Genomic DNA, 15,292 nt, shown 5'->3' on the forward strand with positions numbered 1-15,292 from the left:
TGCCAAGACACAATCCTCCATTTGTGCCACTGCAATTTTTATTTCCACTACATCCTTCATTCACTGCCCTTCTCTGTGATTAGCACTAAACTACCGATGTCTGTTCTATGTGGCTTTGGCCTTGTAAAGATGATCTGGCACTGCGTGCAGACAGCGAAGTGAAGATTTCATTGTGCAGGGAAACGCGTTTCCTTATTGCGCCAATAACAATAAACTCTTTGAATCCTAAATGAAGTGACATAATAAAAGTGACATTGGCAGTAGGTGATTCTTCGAACGGCCACTGTCAGATTGGATATCGGTATTTCCTGCGATGCGGCATTTTATATTTAAAATAAACATTTTTATCAATACTAATCGAGCGCACACGTTCGGCGCCTCGTGGAGTGTGTTGCCAGGTAAGCCGGGGAGTTTTCAGTCCAAGAACATCTCGAAACGTGCCAAATTCAATAAAAATTGAAATACAAAAATAAATTAAACGTCCAGCTCTTACTAAAAACTGTGTAAAACTGCAACAATATAATGGGAAACACGTCAAAAGCCTACGAAGCCTTTTAAATTAATAATAAAAAAAGAGTACAGTGAAGTCACCCAAAACCGCACACAAATCCCTTTTCATAAACAATAGGATGTATGTGCCATCGAAAGTGCCACGAATAAAAGTGAATAAAGAATTGAATTACTCAATGAATTCAAAATTCTCCCCCTTCAATGCTTTTTTTCCTCCCTCCCTCCAAACTTCAACAAAAGAAGCCCGATTTGGCGGAAATCCGCCTAACCTGGCAACCCGGCTGGCGCGGCTCGGAACACGCATGCGCACCAGTGACTGCCCGTGACGTAGACGGCGGAGGTGTGTGTGTATGTGTGTGTGGCGCGTAGTCACCGGGCGCCCTGCAGCTGGCGGCGAGTTTAAAGAGTCCTTTTTGAGCGCCGGGAGCGGAGAAACACGCACAGACTTCATGCCCGGTCCTTTTGCTGAGACAGTTTCGGCTCGAACACGGAGGAAACACTGACACACAGGTCGGTTCTATGAATGATCGGCATCATTGGCCCTTTAACGCGCCGTCCATGTAGAAACTAATCCAGCCGCAACATAGTCTTCTGCTCTAACCCTTAGTTAGAATTTTCAGGTTATCATATTAAACGGAGATTAAAAGTTTCCCGCCGTCGATCGATCGATCGTGTCATCTTGACATCAATCCAGAATATAAACCTGGCGAGCATGCGATGCCGCGCTTTCTGCGTTAGCTTAGCTGCACTCCCGCCCGCTTTGGGGTGTTAAATCTGCTCGCAATCTGAATAAAAGTTACTTTCACAGTGAGGAAAGTGTTACAACTCTTTGCTCCGTGTTCTGGGGTCACTGTGGAGTGTGTGTGGTGTGTTTTGCGCCCAGTTTGCGCGGTCAGATAGTCAGTGGGCGCATTAATATGGCGGGCATTTCGCTGCTCTACGAGGGGGAGCAAAACATGTTGCCATCCCATGATGGTCTTAAGGTGTGACTGGTTTGTCCTCCCTCTCCCAGTATGCCCCTGGAGGAGCGGCCCTGCCTCACCCTGTCGGGACCCACGTCGGCCCAGAGCCTCAAACGCAAGTCCCACGACTGTCCCGGCTGGGGGCCGGACGCCGAGCGCAGCCCCGTCGAGTCCCTCCTGCACCGCTCGCCCGGACTCAAGCAGCCCCGCGTCCTTTCCAAAGGGAAGGAGAACGACAGCAACCCCTTTCTACTGGGCAGGCGATCCAGGAGGAAGACGGAAAAAGCTGCAGGCGAGAACCCCACCGCCTGTTGGAACCACACCTCACCCCTGCCCGCCTGCGCTCACCTTTCTCCCGTCTCCTGCAGGCCTCTCCTGGGACCACCTCCCCGATGAGCTCCTTCTCAGGATCCTCTTCTGCCTCCCTCTGCAGGACCTCCTGAGGACCACCAGAGTTTGCAAACGCTGGCATCGCTTAGTGTGAGTCTGCAGAGCTGCGTAGCTTCAGAGATCCAGGAGACAGAGGAGTGAAACGGTCATCCACAATAGCAATCGAGTTAGAAAAAAGAAAGCTTAACATCTGCACAGTGGCCTCGTAGAGAATGACATCCTTAAAATGGTTGATTTCCCTTTTTGTGTGTGTGTGTGTGTGTGTGTGTGTGTGTGTGTGTGTTCCAGGTTCGACGAGTCACTGTGGCACAGCGTGGACCTGGAGGGTTTGCCTCACATCGGCCAAGCGTTGCAGCAGGTGCTGAAGACGGGGGTCCGTAAGCTGCGCTGCCCTCGTTCCTTCATAGAGGATCTGCAGTTCCGGGGCACACAGTGAGTCCAAGTGATGGATGTAATTTCGGGATCAGAGTTGAGTCGGTTCTTTCCAAATCTGTGAGTCAAGAATGGCGAAATGACTCCACACCCGATGTACATGACGATTAAGTCGATGGAAAATTTAAGTAACTCAGTGGATGCTAGAATAGCTCCAGTTGTTCCCTCCGGTGGGAAAACTTAACCCGTCTCTCTTGTTGTGAAGCGCCCTGCAGCTGGTCCAGATGGACCTGTCCAGCTGCATCATCCCTACCTCCGCTCTGGAGAGCATCGTGTGCCGGTGCAGGCTGCTCGAACATCTGAGTCTGGAGGGCCTGGAGCTCTCGGACGCCGTCGTCAGGTGGGTCCTCAGCTCCGCCTCGTCACCGAGACCTGAGTCATGATATGGCGGCGGATTGGCCTTATTAGTAAATTGGATTCCAAACAGAAGGGGGACAATCAGATATTTTCCTGGATCAAAATGTCAGCCCTTGCTCTCATTCAGTTTACAAGGCATGGAAGTGTGTTGACTGTAGAGCAGTCACTTAGATTCTTAGGGAGACTGCTAAAGAAAAGGTGGATAGTAAACAGTTTATTAGTATTGAAGAGTCGATATTTTTATTTAAAAAAAAGGGGGGGAACAGGGGGTAAAGTGATCATCCTTGGGTTCCTCCTAGTGTGTCAGTGTTTTTGAGCAAGACACTGAACCCCAAGCTGCTCCTCTGGCGTCACCAGATGGCTGCCAACTGCTCATGCTGCATCCATGATGGGTTAAACGCAGAGAAGAATTTCCCACAAGGGATAAAGTACAATAACATTTTTAAATGGGCAGCGCTCTTATCTATCCATCTGACGTCTGGATGGCTCAGTGTTTTTGTTGTAGAGAAGCTAAAACTGATTCTGGTGGTGTTTTTCCCCTGCAGTTCGCTGGCTCAGAACCCTCACCTGCTGCAGCTCAACCTGAGCGGATGCTCCGGGTTTTCCGCCGCCCCGCTGGCTGACCTGTTGCGATCCTGCTCACGGTGGGCTCTTCGCACTCGTCTCAGGAGCGAAGACATCCCGGTCGCCCTTCCACCGCCTCACGCTGTCCGTCTCCCCTTGCAGATTAGATCAGTTGAACATATCGTGGTGCAGCTTCACCAGCGATCATGTGAAGAGTGTCGTCAATCATCTCAGCCCAAGTGTTACCCAACTCAACCTCAGCGGTTACAGGGACACTCTGACGTTAGATGGTAAGTAGAGCTTGTGAGCCTTGGGGAACTCATTCATGAAGAGTTCCCCAGACCGGCGGTGGCGAGCTTGAATTCAAGCTCATATGCTCCCATATTGTATTCAAATATTCCAGACATTTCAAATACTTCTTGAGATCAGCTATAAACATCCTGCCTGTATTTAATGTGGATCACATGTCGGGACTGCAGAATCCATTCACAACAGGAGGCCACGGGTCTTGGATGTTGTTGGAAGGATGTCGTATTAGAAATGATCAGAGATGGGTTCTTCTGTCTTGGCAGATGTGAAGGTGCTCGTGAGCAGGTGTCCCCAAATTCATACTCTAGACTTGAGGTATGTTTTCATTAACTCTGAACTTCAGTCTTCTTTCAGAGTCAAGAGTGCGTAATGGTTGTATTTGTGTGTTTTCTCATTTGAGTTGGATTTCACAGAGCTTTTTGGCCAACAAAGTGCAGAAAAATATTAATTTCCCCGAAACACCTTGTTTTTCCTTCTCCTCCCTATTACCTGTTGTTTGGCTAAATCAGCATTTATCTTTTGATGATTGGATCAGTAATGTTCTCTTTTTCTTTTCGAGAGAAGGCCTGCATAGATTAGCCTTTTAAATTCCATATTAAAAAACAGAGGGTGTGTTAGTATCTCACATTCTGTCATTCAGCTTGTAGAGTTCTGAAGTATTATGTGCAGGTGGGGAAAAAAATGGCGGTTTAAAACCGCAAAGAACTACATCAAAAATTTGGACATTTCGATCACTTCCTAGAGGTTGTCGAAAAAGTTAAAAATATTGGAGGATTTAAAAGTAACTTCTCCATCAGATGGCAATGCAAGCAAAAGCATTCAGTAACTGGTGTGTTCACCTGCTTCCTCTGTGTGATAGTGACAGCACCCTGCTGATGGCCGACTGCTTCCCTGTCCTCGCTCAGCTGAGACGTCTGCTTCACCTTTCCCTGAGTCGCTGCTACCACATCCACCTCGCTGCCTTCACGTAAGTCGCCATTCCCGCACCTGAGAACACTAAAACAGCGTAAATATTTCAGCTGTCCGGTCCGCTCACAGTGATCTCCGGGAGACGTTCCCCGCGCTGCTCCTGCTGGACGTGTTTGGCCTGGTGAGCGACAGCCACCTGCCTGCACTCAAGAAGGAATCGCCTCAGGTCAACTTCAATTCCACGCCGTTTTCCAGCATCGCCCGACCAACACCGACCCCCGGTGGCTGCGCGCACGTCATAGATCGTTCCATGTGGAAAACCAAGTGCCGGCTGAGGTTCAAGCTGTGATTGTTTTTTTTGTTTTTTTTTACCCTGCAGTTGCCTTCACAGGCAGAGCGGTGTGCATTCGATGCTGCTAAAAAAAAAAAGGAAAAAAAAAAAGGTTTGCTGTTTTAATGGTGCTGCAGGCAATATATTTGGGCTATTGTAGATGTAAAATATGACACAGCCACTGATAACTATTAGGGTAAAATTTGCAAAATGAGTGTCGAGTTTGCAAAAAGGACACACAAATTTGATAAAGTTCCCAACTCTGAAATAAAATAATCATTGAATTAAAGTGAAATATGAGGAAAAAGGTTTCTCCACATCTTTAAATTAGCCACCTTTAATCTGGGGCCGGGGAAGGATTTTAATGGAGGATCATCAGAATTTTGACATTTTTTCATATGGTCACTGAAATTTTAAAACTGCATATTTTTTACAACTTCAATGACCCAAAAAATGATGTTGTACACACAGGCCTGTGGAAGCATAGAACATGCAAGCTTGTCGAGAACTAGTAGGAAAATCGAACGTTGAAACAGAGTTCGATGTTGAACTTCTACTGGAATCTGTTTTAGGTTCAAAATAATATTCAATGAAGAATGTTTGGTTCTTTTGTTTTTTTTTTATAAGGGAATTAAAGGCTTTTGGAGGCCTATTTGTTAAAGGATGAGTTTGAATGTTTTGGAGCTGCCCATCCTTCATCCATTGTTGTTCAGGAAAATGTTCTGCCACGGCTGTAATAATGTCCACAGCCAGTTTTATTAAGAGGATTTAGTTACAAATGACATCAGGATCACCAACTGCCTTTTCATTATTGGTTTGTCTGTAATGGTGCATGGAAGCTAAATTGTCCTTATTCTGTGCTTTTATCAGGTTGTCTTCTCGTACATTTCGCTTCTTCTCTGCAGTTTTTCCAACTCATTATGTCAGTTTCTTCTTTGTATTTGTGTCCATGCACTCATTCCCCTGATAAACTTTGTTAATCGTCCAGTAACCTAAATTAAACCCCTGCACACAAAACACTATCTTGGCATCTTTGCAAAGAAACCAGCAAGTGCAAGGCAGGACAGAGTCTTTACCAGTCAAATGTGGCATTTACAGGACAATGAAGCCCATGCCTTCAGTCTTGGACATGTGAGGACAGACTGCACTTGCAAAATAAAGTAATAATTTTAAGTGTTTTTGTTTTTTTTTTGCAATAAAATTTTAGTACCTTGAATTTGAAAAGTGAAGCCAATACAATCCTGAGGTTCCCTTCCCAATTTTGAAAAGATGAGTGAATGGGGAAAATATGCTGCTTTAACTGAAAGTTTTTTTTCCCCAAGCATAACAGAAACTAATAGCATTTTTTTAGGTAAATCCCTGAACATCCAACCCTGTATGCCTCCATTAACTGGACCATCTGGAACTTGAATAGAAATTCTCACAGATGGCCAGTAGGAGGCAGCATAATTAGGCTTATTTTATGAATTTTGTCCAATTTTTGGCTCTTCAGTATTCTTGTTATCAGTCTATCATTTTGATGAAGAAATACAAAAACACTTCAAGAAACGACATAAAAAAGAAAAATGGCCAGAGGCAATATAATGTTATCCTGGCCTGAGTTGAAATCAACACAAAAGTGTTTTATGTCCACATATTAGATTCAGAAAATGTTTTAATGTGGAGACACGATTGTACAGGACTCCTGCCTTTGGCACACCACTCATACAAATTCCATATTAAACCTGTTGCAAAAAGAGCAAACAACCCTGAGTCTGAGTGGGTTCAGGGGAGGTTCGACAGGCCAGACATTGTTAACCTCAATATTTCCAAGTGCATAAATGAAACCCACTTGATTAAATATCTAGACATAATCGCAAGACTTTGTCCGGGATCACACTTGTTCAAATAAGCTCTTCAGAAACTTAAGTGTCCAATGGCTTTGCATCACATTCAACTGAAGGAGACGTTTGAAACCAACTCTTTCGGGAGTTTTGGGGAGGCAGACGTTTGACCTAGCAAAGGAGCAAAATGCTCCATTAAGCTTTAATATCTGTTTCATGCACCCCCTTATTCACTCCCCCCCAACAGCTCAAACAGCACGAGGAAAGAAGCTCACCCAAAAAAAACAAATTAAAAAAAAAAAACACTTTCATCACATACAGTGAATCAGTTCATTCTAACTTTACTTTTCCAATTGTCAATAATTCTATTCCCACTTTTTCATTCCAACCATATCTTTTATACTGAGATATCTTTTATAATAGTAATGTCAAGTTAAATTGAAGATCTGATTTGGTGACTGAGAAACAAATGAATTGCACCCCTACTTCCCATACCTAACCTTTTGGAGCAACTCCAGATAAACATTCTGGTTTTCAGTCCTGGTTTTGTTCAAATAAAACAAATTAAAGAAAAAAAAAAGGAATGTGGTTTCGCTTCTGTTTCTTCTTCTGAAACCAATACAACTGGAAGTGAGCACAGGATAAGTGAGAGAGGATTGACAATAAGAAAAGACAGCTTTACTCAAGTCCTTTCAGTTCATGTATAGATGATAGACATGTGGAGGCACAGGATTTCAACCAAATATAAACTCAGGATGGTTGAAATTCAGGACAAGAAGTAAAAAAGGTGTAACATTAATACCTTTCCTAGCAGTCACAGATATACTCCCCTGCAAAGGCTGAAAGCTGGTGTTTCCTTTTAACCTGTAACATGCAGTCAAGCGTCAGTTTTCCAGGACCACTGTGCGGAGCCGGTCCTCCTCGCTAATAGTGATCGTGGCGATGGCGCCATCGTTGAACTCGAACGACGTCCCTCCGTCCACCACCATGCAGGCGTCCCAGCAACGTGAGCGAACGCATACCCTGGAGAAGCACAGTGGACACAAAGCTCAGGTAAAACAACAGTACGGCAAAGACTGAGTAAAATGTAGAGGAGGAGTGACTGACTTGCTGGCAAAGCCCCTCTGCCGGCTGCTCGAGAAGACTCGGTTGACGATTGGCTCTCGGACGCTAAAGAACAAGCGACTCTGCTCAGGACTGAACACCAGGGACTCGTTGTATTCATCAGTGACTGAACCAAAAAACACAAAAACCATTTGTGTATTAACATCTGGGACCTGAGCCACCTTTGCTATCTTGTTTGGCCTGTGAAATAGCGTATTTTTCATCTTTGGTTGATTTTGTGGTGATACATCCCAGTAAGACGCACCCAGCATAAGATTAGGAATGCAAAAAATGGACAGTTGCTCTCACCATCTTGATTCAGGTTGAATAAATGTAAGTTTGAGAATAAAACTGAATATTATGTGTCTTTATTCGTCCCACAGCGGGGGAATTTCAATAGGATTTTATAGGATTAAATGAAATATTCATGAGTCACTATGCAAACCAACTGCTAGCTGTGCTTGCTGGACATAAAACAAGCAAGCTGGTCTGTAATACGTGAAAGTGAACAATAAAAAGAGGTTGATAAACTCACCCTTTTGAATGAATTCGTGTTTCAGCGGGACATCAAGACCCTTTTGGGACATTCCTGAAATGAAGGTATTTTTGTCATTGTTTGAGAAATAAGAAGAACTTTCCAGAGCACACATGGTTCCGTTTACACGGAGGCTTTACCGATTTTAAGAAGGTCCTCCACTGCTTGTTCAGCAAGTTTGTTGATGTTATACGACCTGTGAAGGCAAGGACAGGAAAAGATGCAAACTGTCTGTTATGATGTGTTTACACAAGTGTCAATGGTTTAATGAACCGTGATCCACTGAACTGGGTCCCTACCTGCATGATGGAACCTTCATCATCTGTGTTTCACACTGTATTCATTCACACTTAATTCCTTCAATCCAGTTATATCAGTTTTAGCTTTTAACACATATATGTATTTCCTTCTCTGATAATTTGTTGGTTTGCCATTGCAAAGTAAAGTCCTCAAAAGCCCTGCTTATCTTGAGTCTTTGACGGTCCAAACAGCTTCTCTCAAAATTCCCTTTGTCTCGGTCCGAACTTCATGTAAAAATCAGGACTGAGTTGACTTCATATTGCAGGCTGAATGAAGCTGAATTGACTTTTCCATCATTCTTTAGCTGTTCAAAGTACTGTATCTTTTGTAGCTAGCTAAGATAATTATAGTTATGCATACCAGGCTTTGGATCCTGTCCCCGTACAAATACTGAGTCCTGAGCTCTTCTGCTTTTCCCATGGGCCGTCATCCACTGAGATCTCATAGTAGGAAGCCCTATGGAGTTAGTGGTAAACATGGGGATAGATGGATTTAAACCACACCCTGCGGTGGACAGAGACCGGGGAAATATGGCAGTGTGTTGGAGATAGCTGGGTAGGATTGAAAGACGGCAGTACCTGGAAGACAGAGATTCTCCGATGAAGATTTCATTCAGGCTTCTGATAGGGAGCAGGCTGGCCTTGGAGAAGCTCTCGTGTTGCATCCCCGCTCCTGATACACAACATGGACGGTCAGTTCAAGCGCAATCCGAATCATTGTAACTAATCAATGAAATTGTAACTTGATAGTATTTGTAGATAAGAGTCCTACTCTGCTTGCTGCCCATGGTGGTGATGCGGTGGGCCTGGTTGTGCTGCTCCAAGCTCAACTGCTGTTCGTGCAGGTCCAGGGGAGTGGGATTGATTCCTGTGCCTTCCAAGTGCAGCCGGATTCTCTGACGCCACAGCCACCTGGACATGGCAAGCAGGAGGTAAGAACACGACAACTGCAGGCCCTTCTGGGAGCGAAGGGTGTTCGAATGCAATTGGAGACAAAGGGAATCTCATCCTGCTTTGACCACATCATTTTTGGTCTATTCACCTTCGCTATCGTATCTACACTCAGTGTTTAACACCAGCTCCAAAGTGCTGAGGGTCCTCCTTTAAAAGTCTGAATTAAAATCTGTTATTTTCAAGGTAATATAGCACATGAAGTTTCTGTAATCTACAGCAAAAGAATCAGAACCAGTGCAACTATTTTATAAAATAAAATTCTAAATATATTATGATGGGGAGAATAGAAAGTGAAATGTAGACAGAAACTTCTGACATGTTGTTGGCCTCTCATTCCACATCTCGAAAAACCAGAAGAATTTATACTGGCTTTTAAATTATTTTTAAGGCTACCAGAAGCCAGAAACCACTTGATGTGATAATAGATACTAAGCCATATTGTAAGTAGACAATGTATTTAAGGTATCTAAGGTTCACTAACTGGTTTTCACAACGATGGCTTGGACTTGTGAGGTAAAATATATCATTTTAAAATAAGATAAACTTTAGTGATCCCCATAGGGAAAATTCCTTTGTCACAGCAGCTTAAGAGTTATAAAGTAAAAAAAAGGATATAAATATAAATAGAAGGCAGAAGACAGAAATCAACGAAAAGACAGCAGACAACAACATCAGGAATGACAATGGTCACGGTCAAGAACAGTGAGGGTGAAAAATACACAGCTAGAACTAAACAACGATATAAATAGAGTGACATAAGTAAATGGCAATGAATAGAATAAATAAAAATAGGCAGGATGTGTGCGGGCTAGGACAAACAAGGATAAGAGAGAGCAGAGTAAGAACACAACATGAATGGGTGAGGTAGTGAATGGGGTAGGGTAGTGAGATTGTGAGATTTTAGACCTGGACTGGCCACCCTTGTGATACAGCTCTGTGACTGCGGTTCTTTCATTGAAATATTTGGATGACCTCGTAAAGAGATCTCAGCAATGAGGAATTGTTTAATGAAACAAGTCCTTGATGTCTGACACTTGCAATGTCCCAAGCTGGTTGATGCTCAAGATATTATGTCGGTACATACGCACCTGAACTCACCGCGACAGAGTTTCTCCAGCGCTTGTGGGAATTCACTAGTGTACCGCACTGGCAGACACAGGTGACCTTCTGACCTTTAGTTGAGAAAGAGAAATTACCTTATAAGGGTAACATGATTGTTGAGACAATACATTGAATTTTAAGGATGAGAGACAAATTACTTTGGGAAATTTCATCCAGAAATCCCTTCATTACCCCTTAATCCCTTCAATCCCTTCATCATTAAGAGCTACTTGTCAAATTAACAACGTAAGGTCTGCCAAGCAGTGCCTCAAAGTGTTTACCTCTCTGGGTCTGTGTTGACTCCAACAACCGGTTTGTCTTTGCTTAATACCTTACTGGCAACAAGAAGCATCGTTCCATCACCTAAGAAAACAATCAGTAGTCAGAGAACATCTATTGTGTATTTTTTGGCTGATGTTTTTGTTTGAGATTGGAAATCCGTATTGAAAACGTTACAGTTCTGTTAGATTTCAATTCTGCATGTCCAAAAAAATAGAATTTCTTTGAACTGCCAACAAAAAATGCTACAGGTGCGGTTTTCAGTGGTTTAGGGAACTACATGAATCCCTCAGTGGGTATGTGCTGGAATTTTCTCCATACACCAAAATTGAAATACAAAATTAGTTTGCAAAGCTGGTTACAGGTAGAGGTTGGAATTGTAAACAAATGCATATGAATGAGTTTTTGGGCTTTCCTACCCCCAGCAGAGATAATGGCATCTGCCCACTGCACCACATCTTTATCGTATTCTCCTCGTTTAACAACTCGCACTTCGATGCCTTCTTTCCTGTAAAGACATTTAGAAAGAGTCTTTAACAGACATTGCCACAGCTGCAAAGCTCCATCGTACACAGTGAATGATCTCTGCGCAGTCTTACCGCAGACTTTTTACTATATGTTCCACATTGTGTGTGTGGATGTTGTGTCTTTCCAGCAAGCCGCTGTAGCTGGAGCCCTTCATGGCAAGCTGCAAATCACAGAAACGAACAATTGTGGCAGGTAAATAATGTGGTTAGCCCAGGGGTTTTGAATCCTTTCGCCCTCATTTTTGGTCCTTTAGAAATGTTAATTTTGAAATCATTTTTCCATTTCAGGCATGCTAATATGCAAATTAGCAGTTTACTTTTGGAATTTCAACTTCAGTTCCTTTTTTAAGGATACAATATACCATAGATACAATACGATCTGTGTTGGAGTGTGTAGGTGTGCGTTTAGGTGGGGTGAGGGGTCAAATACCTTTGGGAAAGTTACAGCAGGTTTGATGTTAGGCCAAAATCAACTCGACATCAACATATGAACTCACATCAACATATTTCTTGTCAAACGCCTCTCGTGACAGCCGGATGTAATTTTGAAAAGGAGAATAAAATCAAGTCCAGTTGCCTCGAGAAGAGTTTGACAAGAACTAACCATAACCTGGATGACTGAGAACCTCCACAGACACAACAATATCAGAATCCCAAGTGATTTTGCAACTACAAGGAATTTTCTTTGGTTGACGGTGCAAAACAGAAAACATGGAACAGGCATTAAATAAGTGAAAATGAAAGTGAGATCAGGGCGGTTTTTTTTTGCTGCTTGTGTATGTTTGAGAAATGCAGTCTTACCAGCTGCTTGAGGTCCTCCTCGGATAGTCCTGCATAGCGATAGCGTTGCTGCTCGAACTCATACCGGGTCGTCTTGGTTACAACCGCCACTTTCTCCGGCTTGAAGCCGCCACCTGGCTTGGACGAGGCGTCGCGTTTCGGGGCATGGAACGGGCGAAGCGGAGTTTTGAAACTTTGAGAGCCAAGACACAAGAGGCTCACCACGGCACGGCGAGACATCCTCGACGGTTAATGACAAAAACAAAGTTTTGTTTGACTAAACGTCTGCCGAGGCGAGCGGGCTGCTGGTCCGGCTCGGTGCTGCTGTGAGACGGCTGACACGCCGGGTCATGACACAGCCCATTCACAAAAAGTAGACACACGCCCAGCTGGCAAGGGAGGTCACCGAGTCCCCAGAGCTCTTGGCGAGCTCTTCGGTGACCTTTTTGTTCTAATTATTTTAGGACTCGGCTATTTAGTCGTTTCCAAGTTCGACAACTACTTGTAAGCATAAACAACAGCTAGCTAGCTCTTTAACTAGCTTTGTATTTCCTACGGACCATATATGGTGAGGTTAAAAGCTAAGTTACAGCTCGCGCAGCTAAAAGTAGCTAGTAGCTTCCTCAAAAGTGTCGAAAAAGGCGTCCCGTGTCACATATTCTGCTCAAACATGGTCTCCCCGCGAACAAATACAAACTCATTACTTAATAAGCTATTCTAATAACATTTAAAACATGGGCAAAATCAGACACGGTGAGAGAAAACACACTGAGCGCACGTCTCATTCAACAAGCAGGTACGTATCACCGCCGCACGTCCCTGCGAATACTCGATTCTGATTGGCTGCGACGTCGGTGAGTCACAATCAGGGATGCGGCCATGATGCGTTCAAAGACCATAAAAAAGTGGGAACAAAAAGACGTAAATTCCTTTTACAAGGTGACGCTTATCCTCGATTTATGTGTTAAATAATCCAATATCGCGCATTATATTCATAAACATTATTGATTAAGTTCGTTTTTATTTATGTCTTGTATGATATATTTCCTCACATTTTAGAAAATTAAACTAAATCCCCCCCAACACCCATGACGCCATTTCTCTCACTGTCACCTGATCCCACGAGCCAAAATAACATAATATCAAAATATAGGATAATATAATATATATGAAATATAATATATAAAAAAATGTAATATATAAAATCTTTCAATTTCGCATTTACAGTCTAGGAAGTTTGCTTTTTTCTTTACTGACAGTTTAGATAATAATAATAATAATGATAATAATTATTAAGAATAAGAATAAGAACAACTTATTTATCCCGAAGGAAATTGTTGTGCCAGAGTTTCAAGTAAAACATAACAATAATAAATAATAGTAGGAAATTGTATAAACAGTATAAAAAAAGGAAGGAGAATAAGAAATATAAATAAAACTATAAAGAGTCTAAGTAATAAGTCAAATGTATTATTATTGTTATTATCATCATCATTATAATCATAATAAGTATTATTATGATTAACAATGCCGAGTGCTGTTATTATCATTATTATTATCATTATCAAACCTACTCCGCCTGTATTTATTTACATATATAATGTAAATGGAATAATGGCGCCTCCCAGAGGCAAATATTAGAGAAGACATTTTAAAACCCCATAATAGGCATCTAAAAAAAAGATTGCATTCCTAGTACGAAATTCACATTAATGAATTAAGACACTGGGAGATGTAATCTTTTCATCAAACTGATAAATCAAAAACGTCCTAACTAGAGAAGGGAGTGGGATCTAGACTCATCTCACCTGATTTCTCCAAGGTGCAAGAATTTGCCCGAGGTATCAAATGTGATGAAATTAATTTAGGACATGAGTCCCGATGAATCTGTTTCACAGTATTACCATGGGGTTGAGATACAGAGACGCTGAGGGCTTACATTATATTTGACTTTTTGCTGTAAGACATGGTAAGATGTGAGGTCGGCATTAAAGTAAATAAATCATAGTATATAACTATATAACTATCTAGCAATATGTCCAGGACCTAATAAGTTCACCTTTACATATTTTTTAAACAAAATAATAAACAGTATAACTTATTGGAAAATAGTGTGGATGAATATTTGCACGGAATTAGACCAAAATGACCACAAATTTTAAAAAGTAATTACATTTTATCCACAGGTTACCAGGATGACTGCAAAGTTAGAAAGCGATTTGACAAGAATTTCAAATTACCCCCCAAAAACGGCAAAGAGAGAAACGTTGTGTGTGTAAAAAAAAAAAAAAAACAACTAAAATAACCTGTTGCTGACCCTTTAGCATAAAAAAAAAACATTTTGGAGTTTGTTGCAGCTATAAGATAGTAATCAGTCTTTTTTTTTTTTTTGCTGTCACTACCTGATCTTCCCTGATTATACTCTTTGACAGCAATAACAAATTCACATTTATCCTAAATAAACCCTTCAGCTCTTCAGCAGGAGCAGTCACTTGTTAAACCCTGTGCGTGTACAGATCTATTCTTTAGCTTCCGCAGAAGGATTTCATTCATTCCAGCGTAAGAGACGGACGGAGGAATACTATTTGTAAAAGATGACGTGACCTGATTCGAGGGGTATTCTTCACTAATTATATTCAACTTCACCCGGGAATATGTTTCCATACAACAAGGTTACTCATTACGGCGCAAGCTCTACTTTTTTCCCTCGGCAGGATGACTGCAAACTATAACGCGTCCCAAGGGAGGTGATGTGCATCAAGCAGACCTGTTTTCTGTTTTGTATGACCAGGCAAACGGACACACAGAGACAGGGAAGAATGACAGAAGGAGGAAGATATTTAATTTTAGGCTTATTCCTCAGCTGTTTAAATCTTCGGCGATTCTTGCAAGGACTCTCAACAAAGTTTTCCTCCCGGTTCATCTGGGCTTTACCTGGAATTTGTGTCACAGGGCTAACAGGCTAATGGGAGGACCATTTTCTAATTTGTCCTGATAGTCTCCCCCCACTCCTCCACCCATCCTTCACTCTGTCTCTCACCTGATAACTTCACTCTCGTCCAGACCGACTGCAGTGGTTTCGCAGGAGAGCACCGCTTCCATTCAGAGCTGCTCGATCCACTCCGT

At 42.5% G+C, this 15,292-nt stretch overlaps 2 protein-coding genes across 3 annotated transcripts; one reads left to right on the top strand and one right to left on the bottom strand.

The window, feature by feature from the left end:
- Window positions 1–878: 878 nt before the first annotated feature.
- Window positions 879–5,778, top strand: skp2 (S-phase kinase-associated protein 2, E3 ubiquitin protein ligase). 2 transcript variants are annotated; one of them, XM_086170717.1, is made up of 10 exons: window positions 879–1,020; window positions 1,523–1,764; window positions 1,841–1,952; window positions 2,151–2,294; window positions 2,500–2,634; window positions 3,197–3,295; window positions 3,378–3,505; window positions 3,788–3,839; window positions 4,384–4,491; window positions 4,563–5,778. In XM_086170717.1, exons 2-10 carry the CDS (start codon window positions 1,524–1,526, stop codon window positions 4,780–4,782), a joined length of 1,239 nt encoding a protein of 412 aa, XP_086026843.1. In that variant the 5' UTR covers window positions 879–1,020; window position 1,523; the 3' UTR covers window positions 4,783–5,778. The 2 variants fall into 2 exon arrangements, with proteins under 2 accessions (XP_086026843.1, XP_086026842.1); XM_086170716.1 differs by lacking the exon at window positions 879–1,020 and having other exon boundaries at window positions 1,059–1,764.
- nadk2 (NAD kinase 2, mitochondrial) lies at window positions 5,086–12,955 on the bottom strand. Its single transcript, XM_086170715.1, has 12 exons — window positions 12,188–12,955; window positions 11,459–11,547; window positions 11,279–11,367; window positions 10,862–10,943; window positions 10,568–10,651; window positions 9,298–9,437; window positions 9,105–9,198; window positions 8,887–8,982; window positions 8,367–8,422; window positions 8,227–8,280; window positions 7,695–7,818; window positions 5,086–7,610 (listed from the first exon to the last, which is right to left on the bottom strand). The coding sequence occupies exons 1-12, from the start codon at window positions 12,404–12,406 to the stop codon at window positions 7,472–7,474; spliced, it is 1,266 nt and encodes a 421-aa protein (XP_086026841.1). The 5' UTR covers window positions 12,407–12,955; the 3' UTR covers window positions 5,086–7,471.
- Window positions 12,956–15,292: the final 2,337 nt, after the last annotated feature.

This window comes from Fistularia commersonii, chromosome 23 (assembly GCF_037954325.1).
Source record: "Fistularia commersonii isolate RoL2024-O1a breed Wild chromosome 23, RoL_Fcom_v1.0, whole genome shotgun sequence".
NCBI classification, from domain to species: domain Eukaryota; kingdom Metazoa; phylum Chordata; class Actinopteri; order Syngnathiformes; family Fistulariidae; genus Fistularia; species Fistularia commersonii.

Bases quoted from the DNA above. Each gene is read 5' to 3' on its own strand.
- skp2 (XM_086170717.1), top strand. From the start codon at position 1,524: ATGCCCCTGGAGGAGCGGCCCTGCCTCACCCTGTCGGGACCCACGTCG. The intron at 1,953-2,150 runs GTGAGTCTGCAG...TGTGTGTTCCAG, and splicing joins AAACGCTGGCATCGCTTAGT to GTTCGACGAGTCACTGTGGC. The intron at 4,492-4,562 runs GTAAGTCGCCAT...GTCCGCTCACAG, and splicing joins ATCCACCTCGCTGCCTTCAC to TGATCTCCGGGAGACGTTCC.
- nadk2 (XM_086170715.1), bottom strand. From the start codon at position 12,406: ATGTCTCGCCGTGCCGTGGTGAGCCTCTTGTGTCTTGGCTCTCAAAGT. The intron at 8,423-8,886 runs GTATGCATAACT...TTGCCTTCACAG, and splicing joins GGGACAGGATCCAAAGCCTG to GTCGTATAACATCAACAAAC. The intron at 8,281-8,366 runs GTAAAGCCTCCG...CCTTCATTTCAG, and splicing joins GGAGGACCTTCTTAAAATCG to GAATGTCCCAAAAGGGTCTT.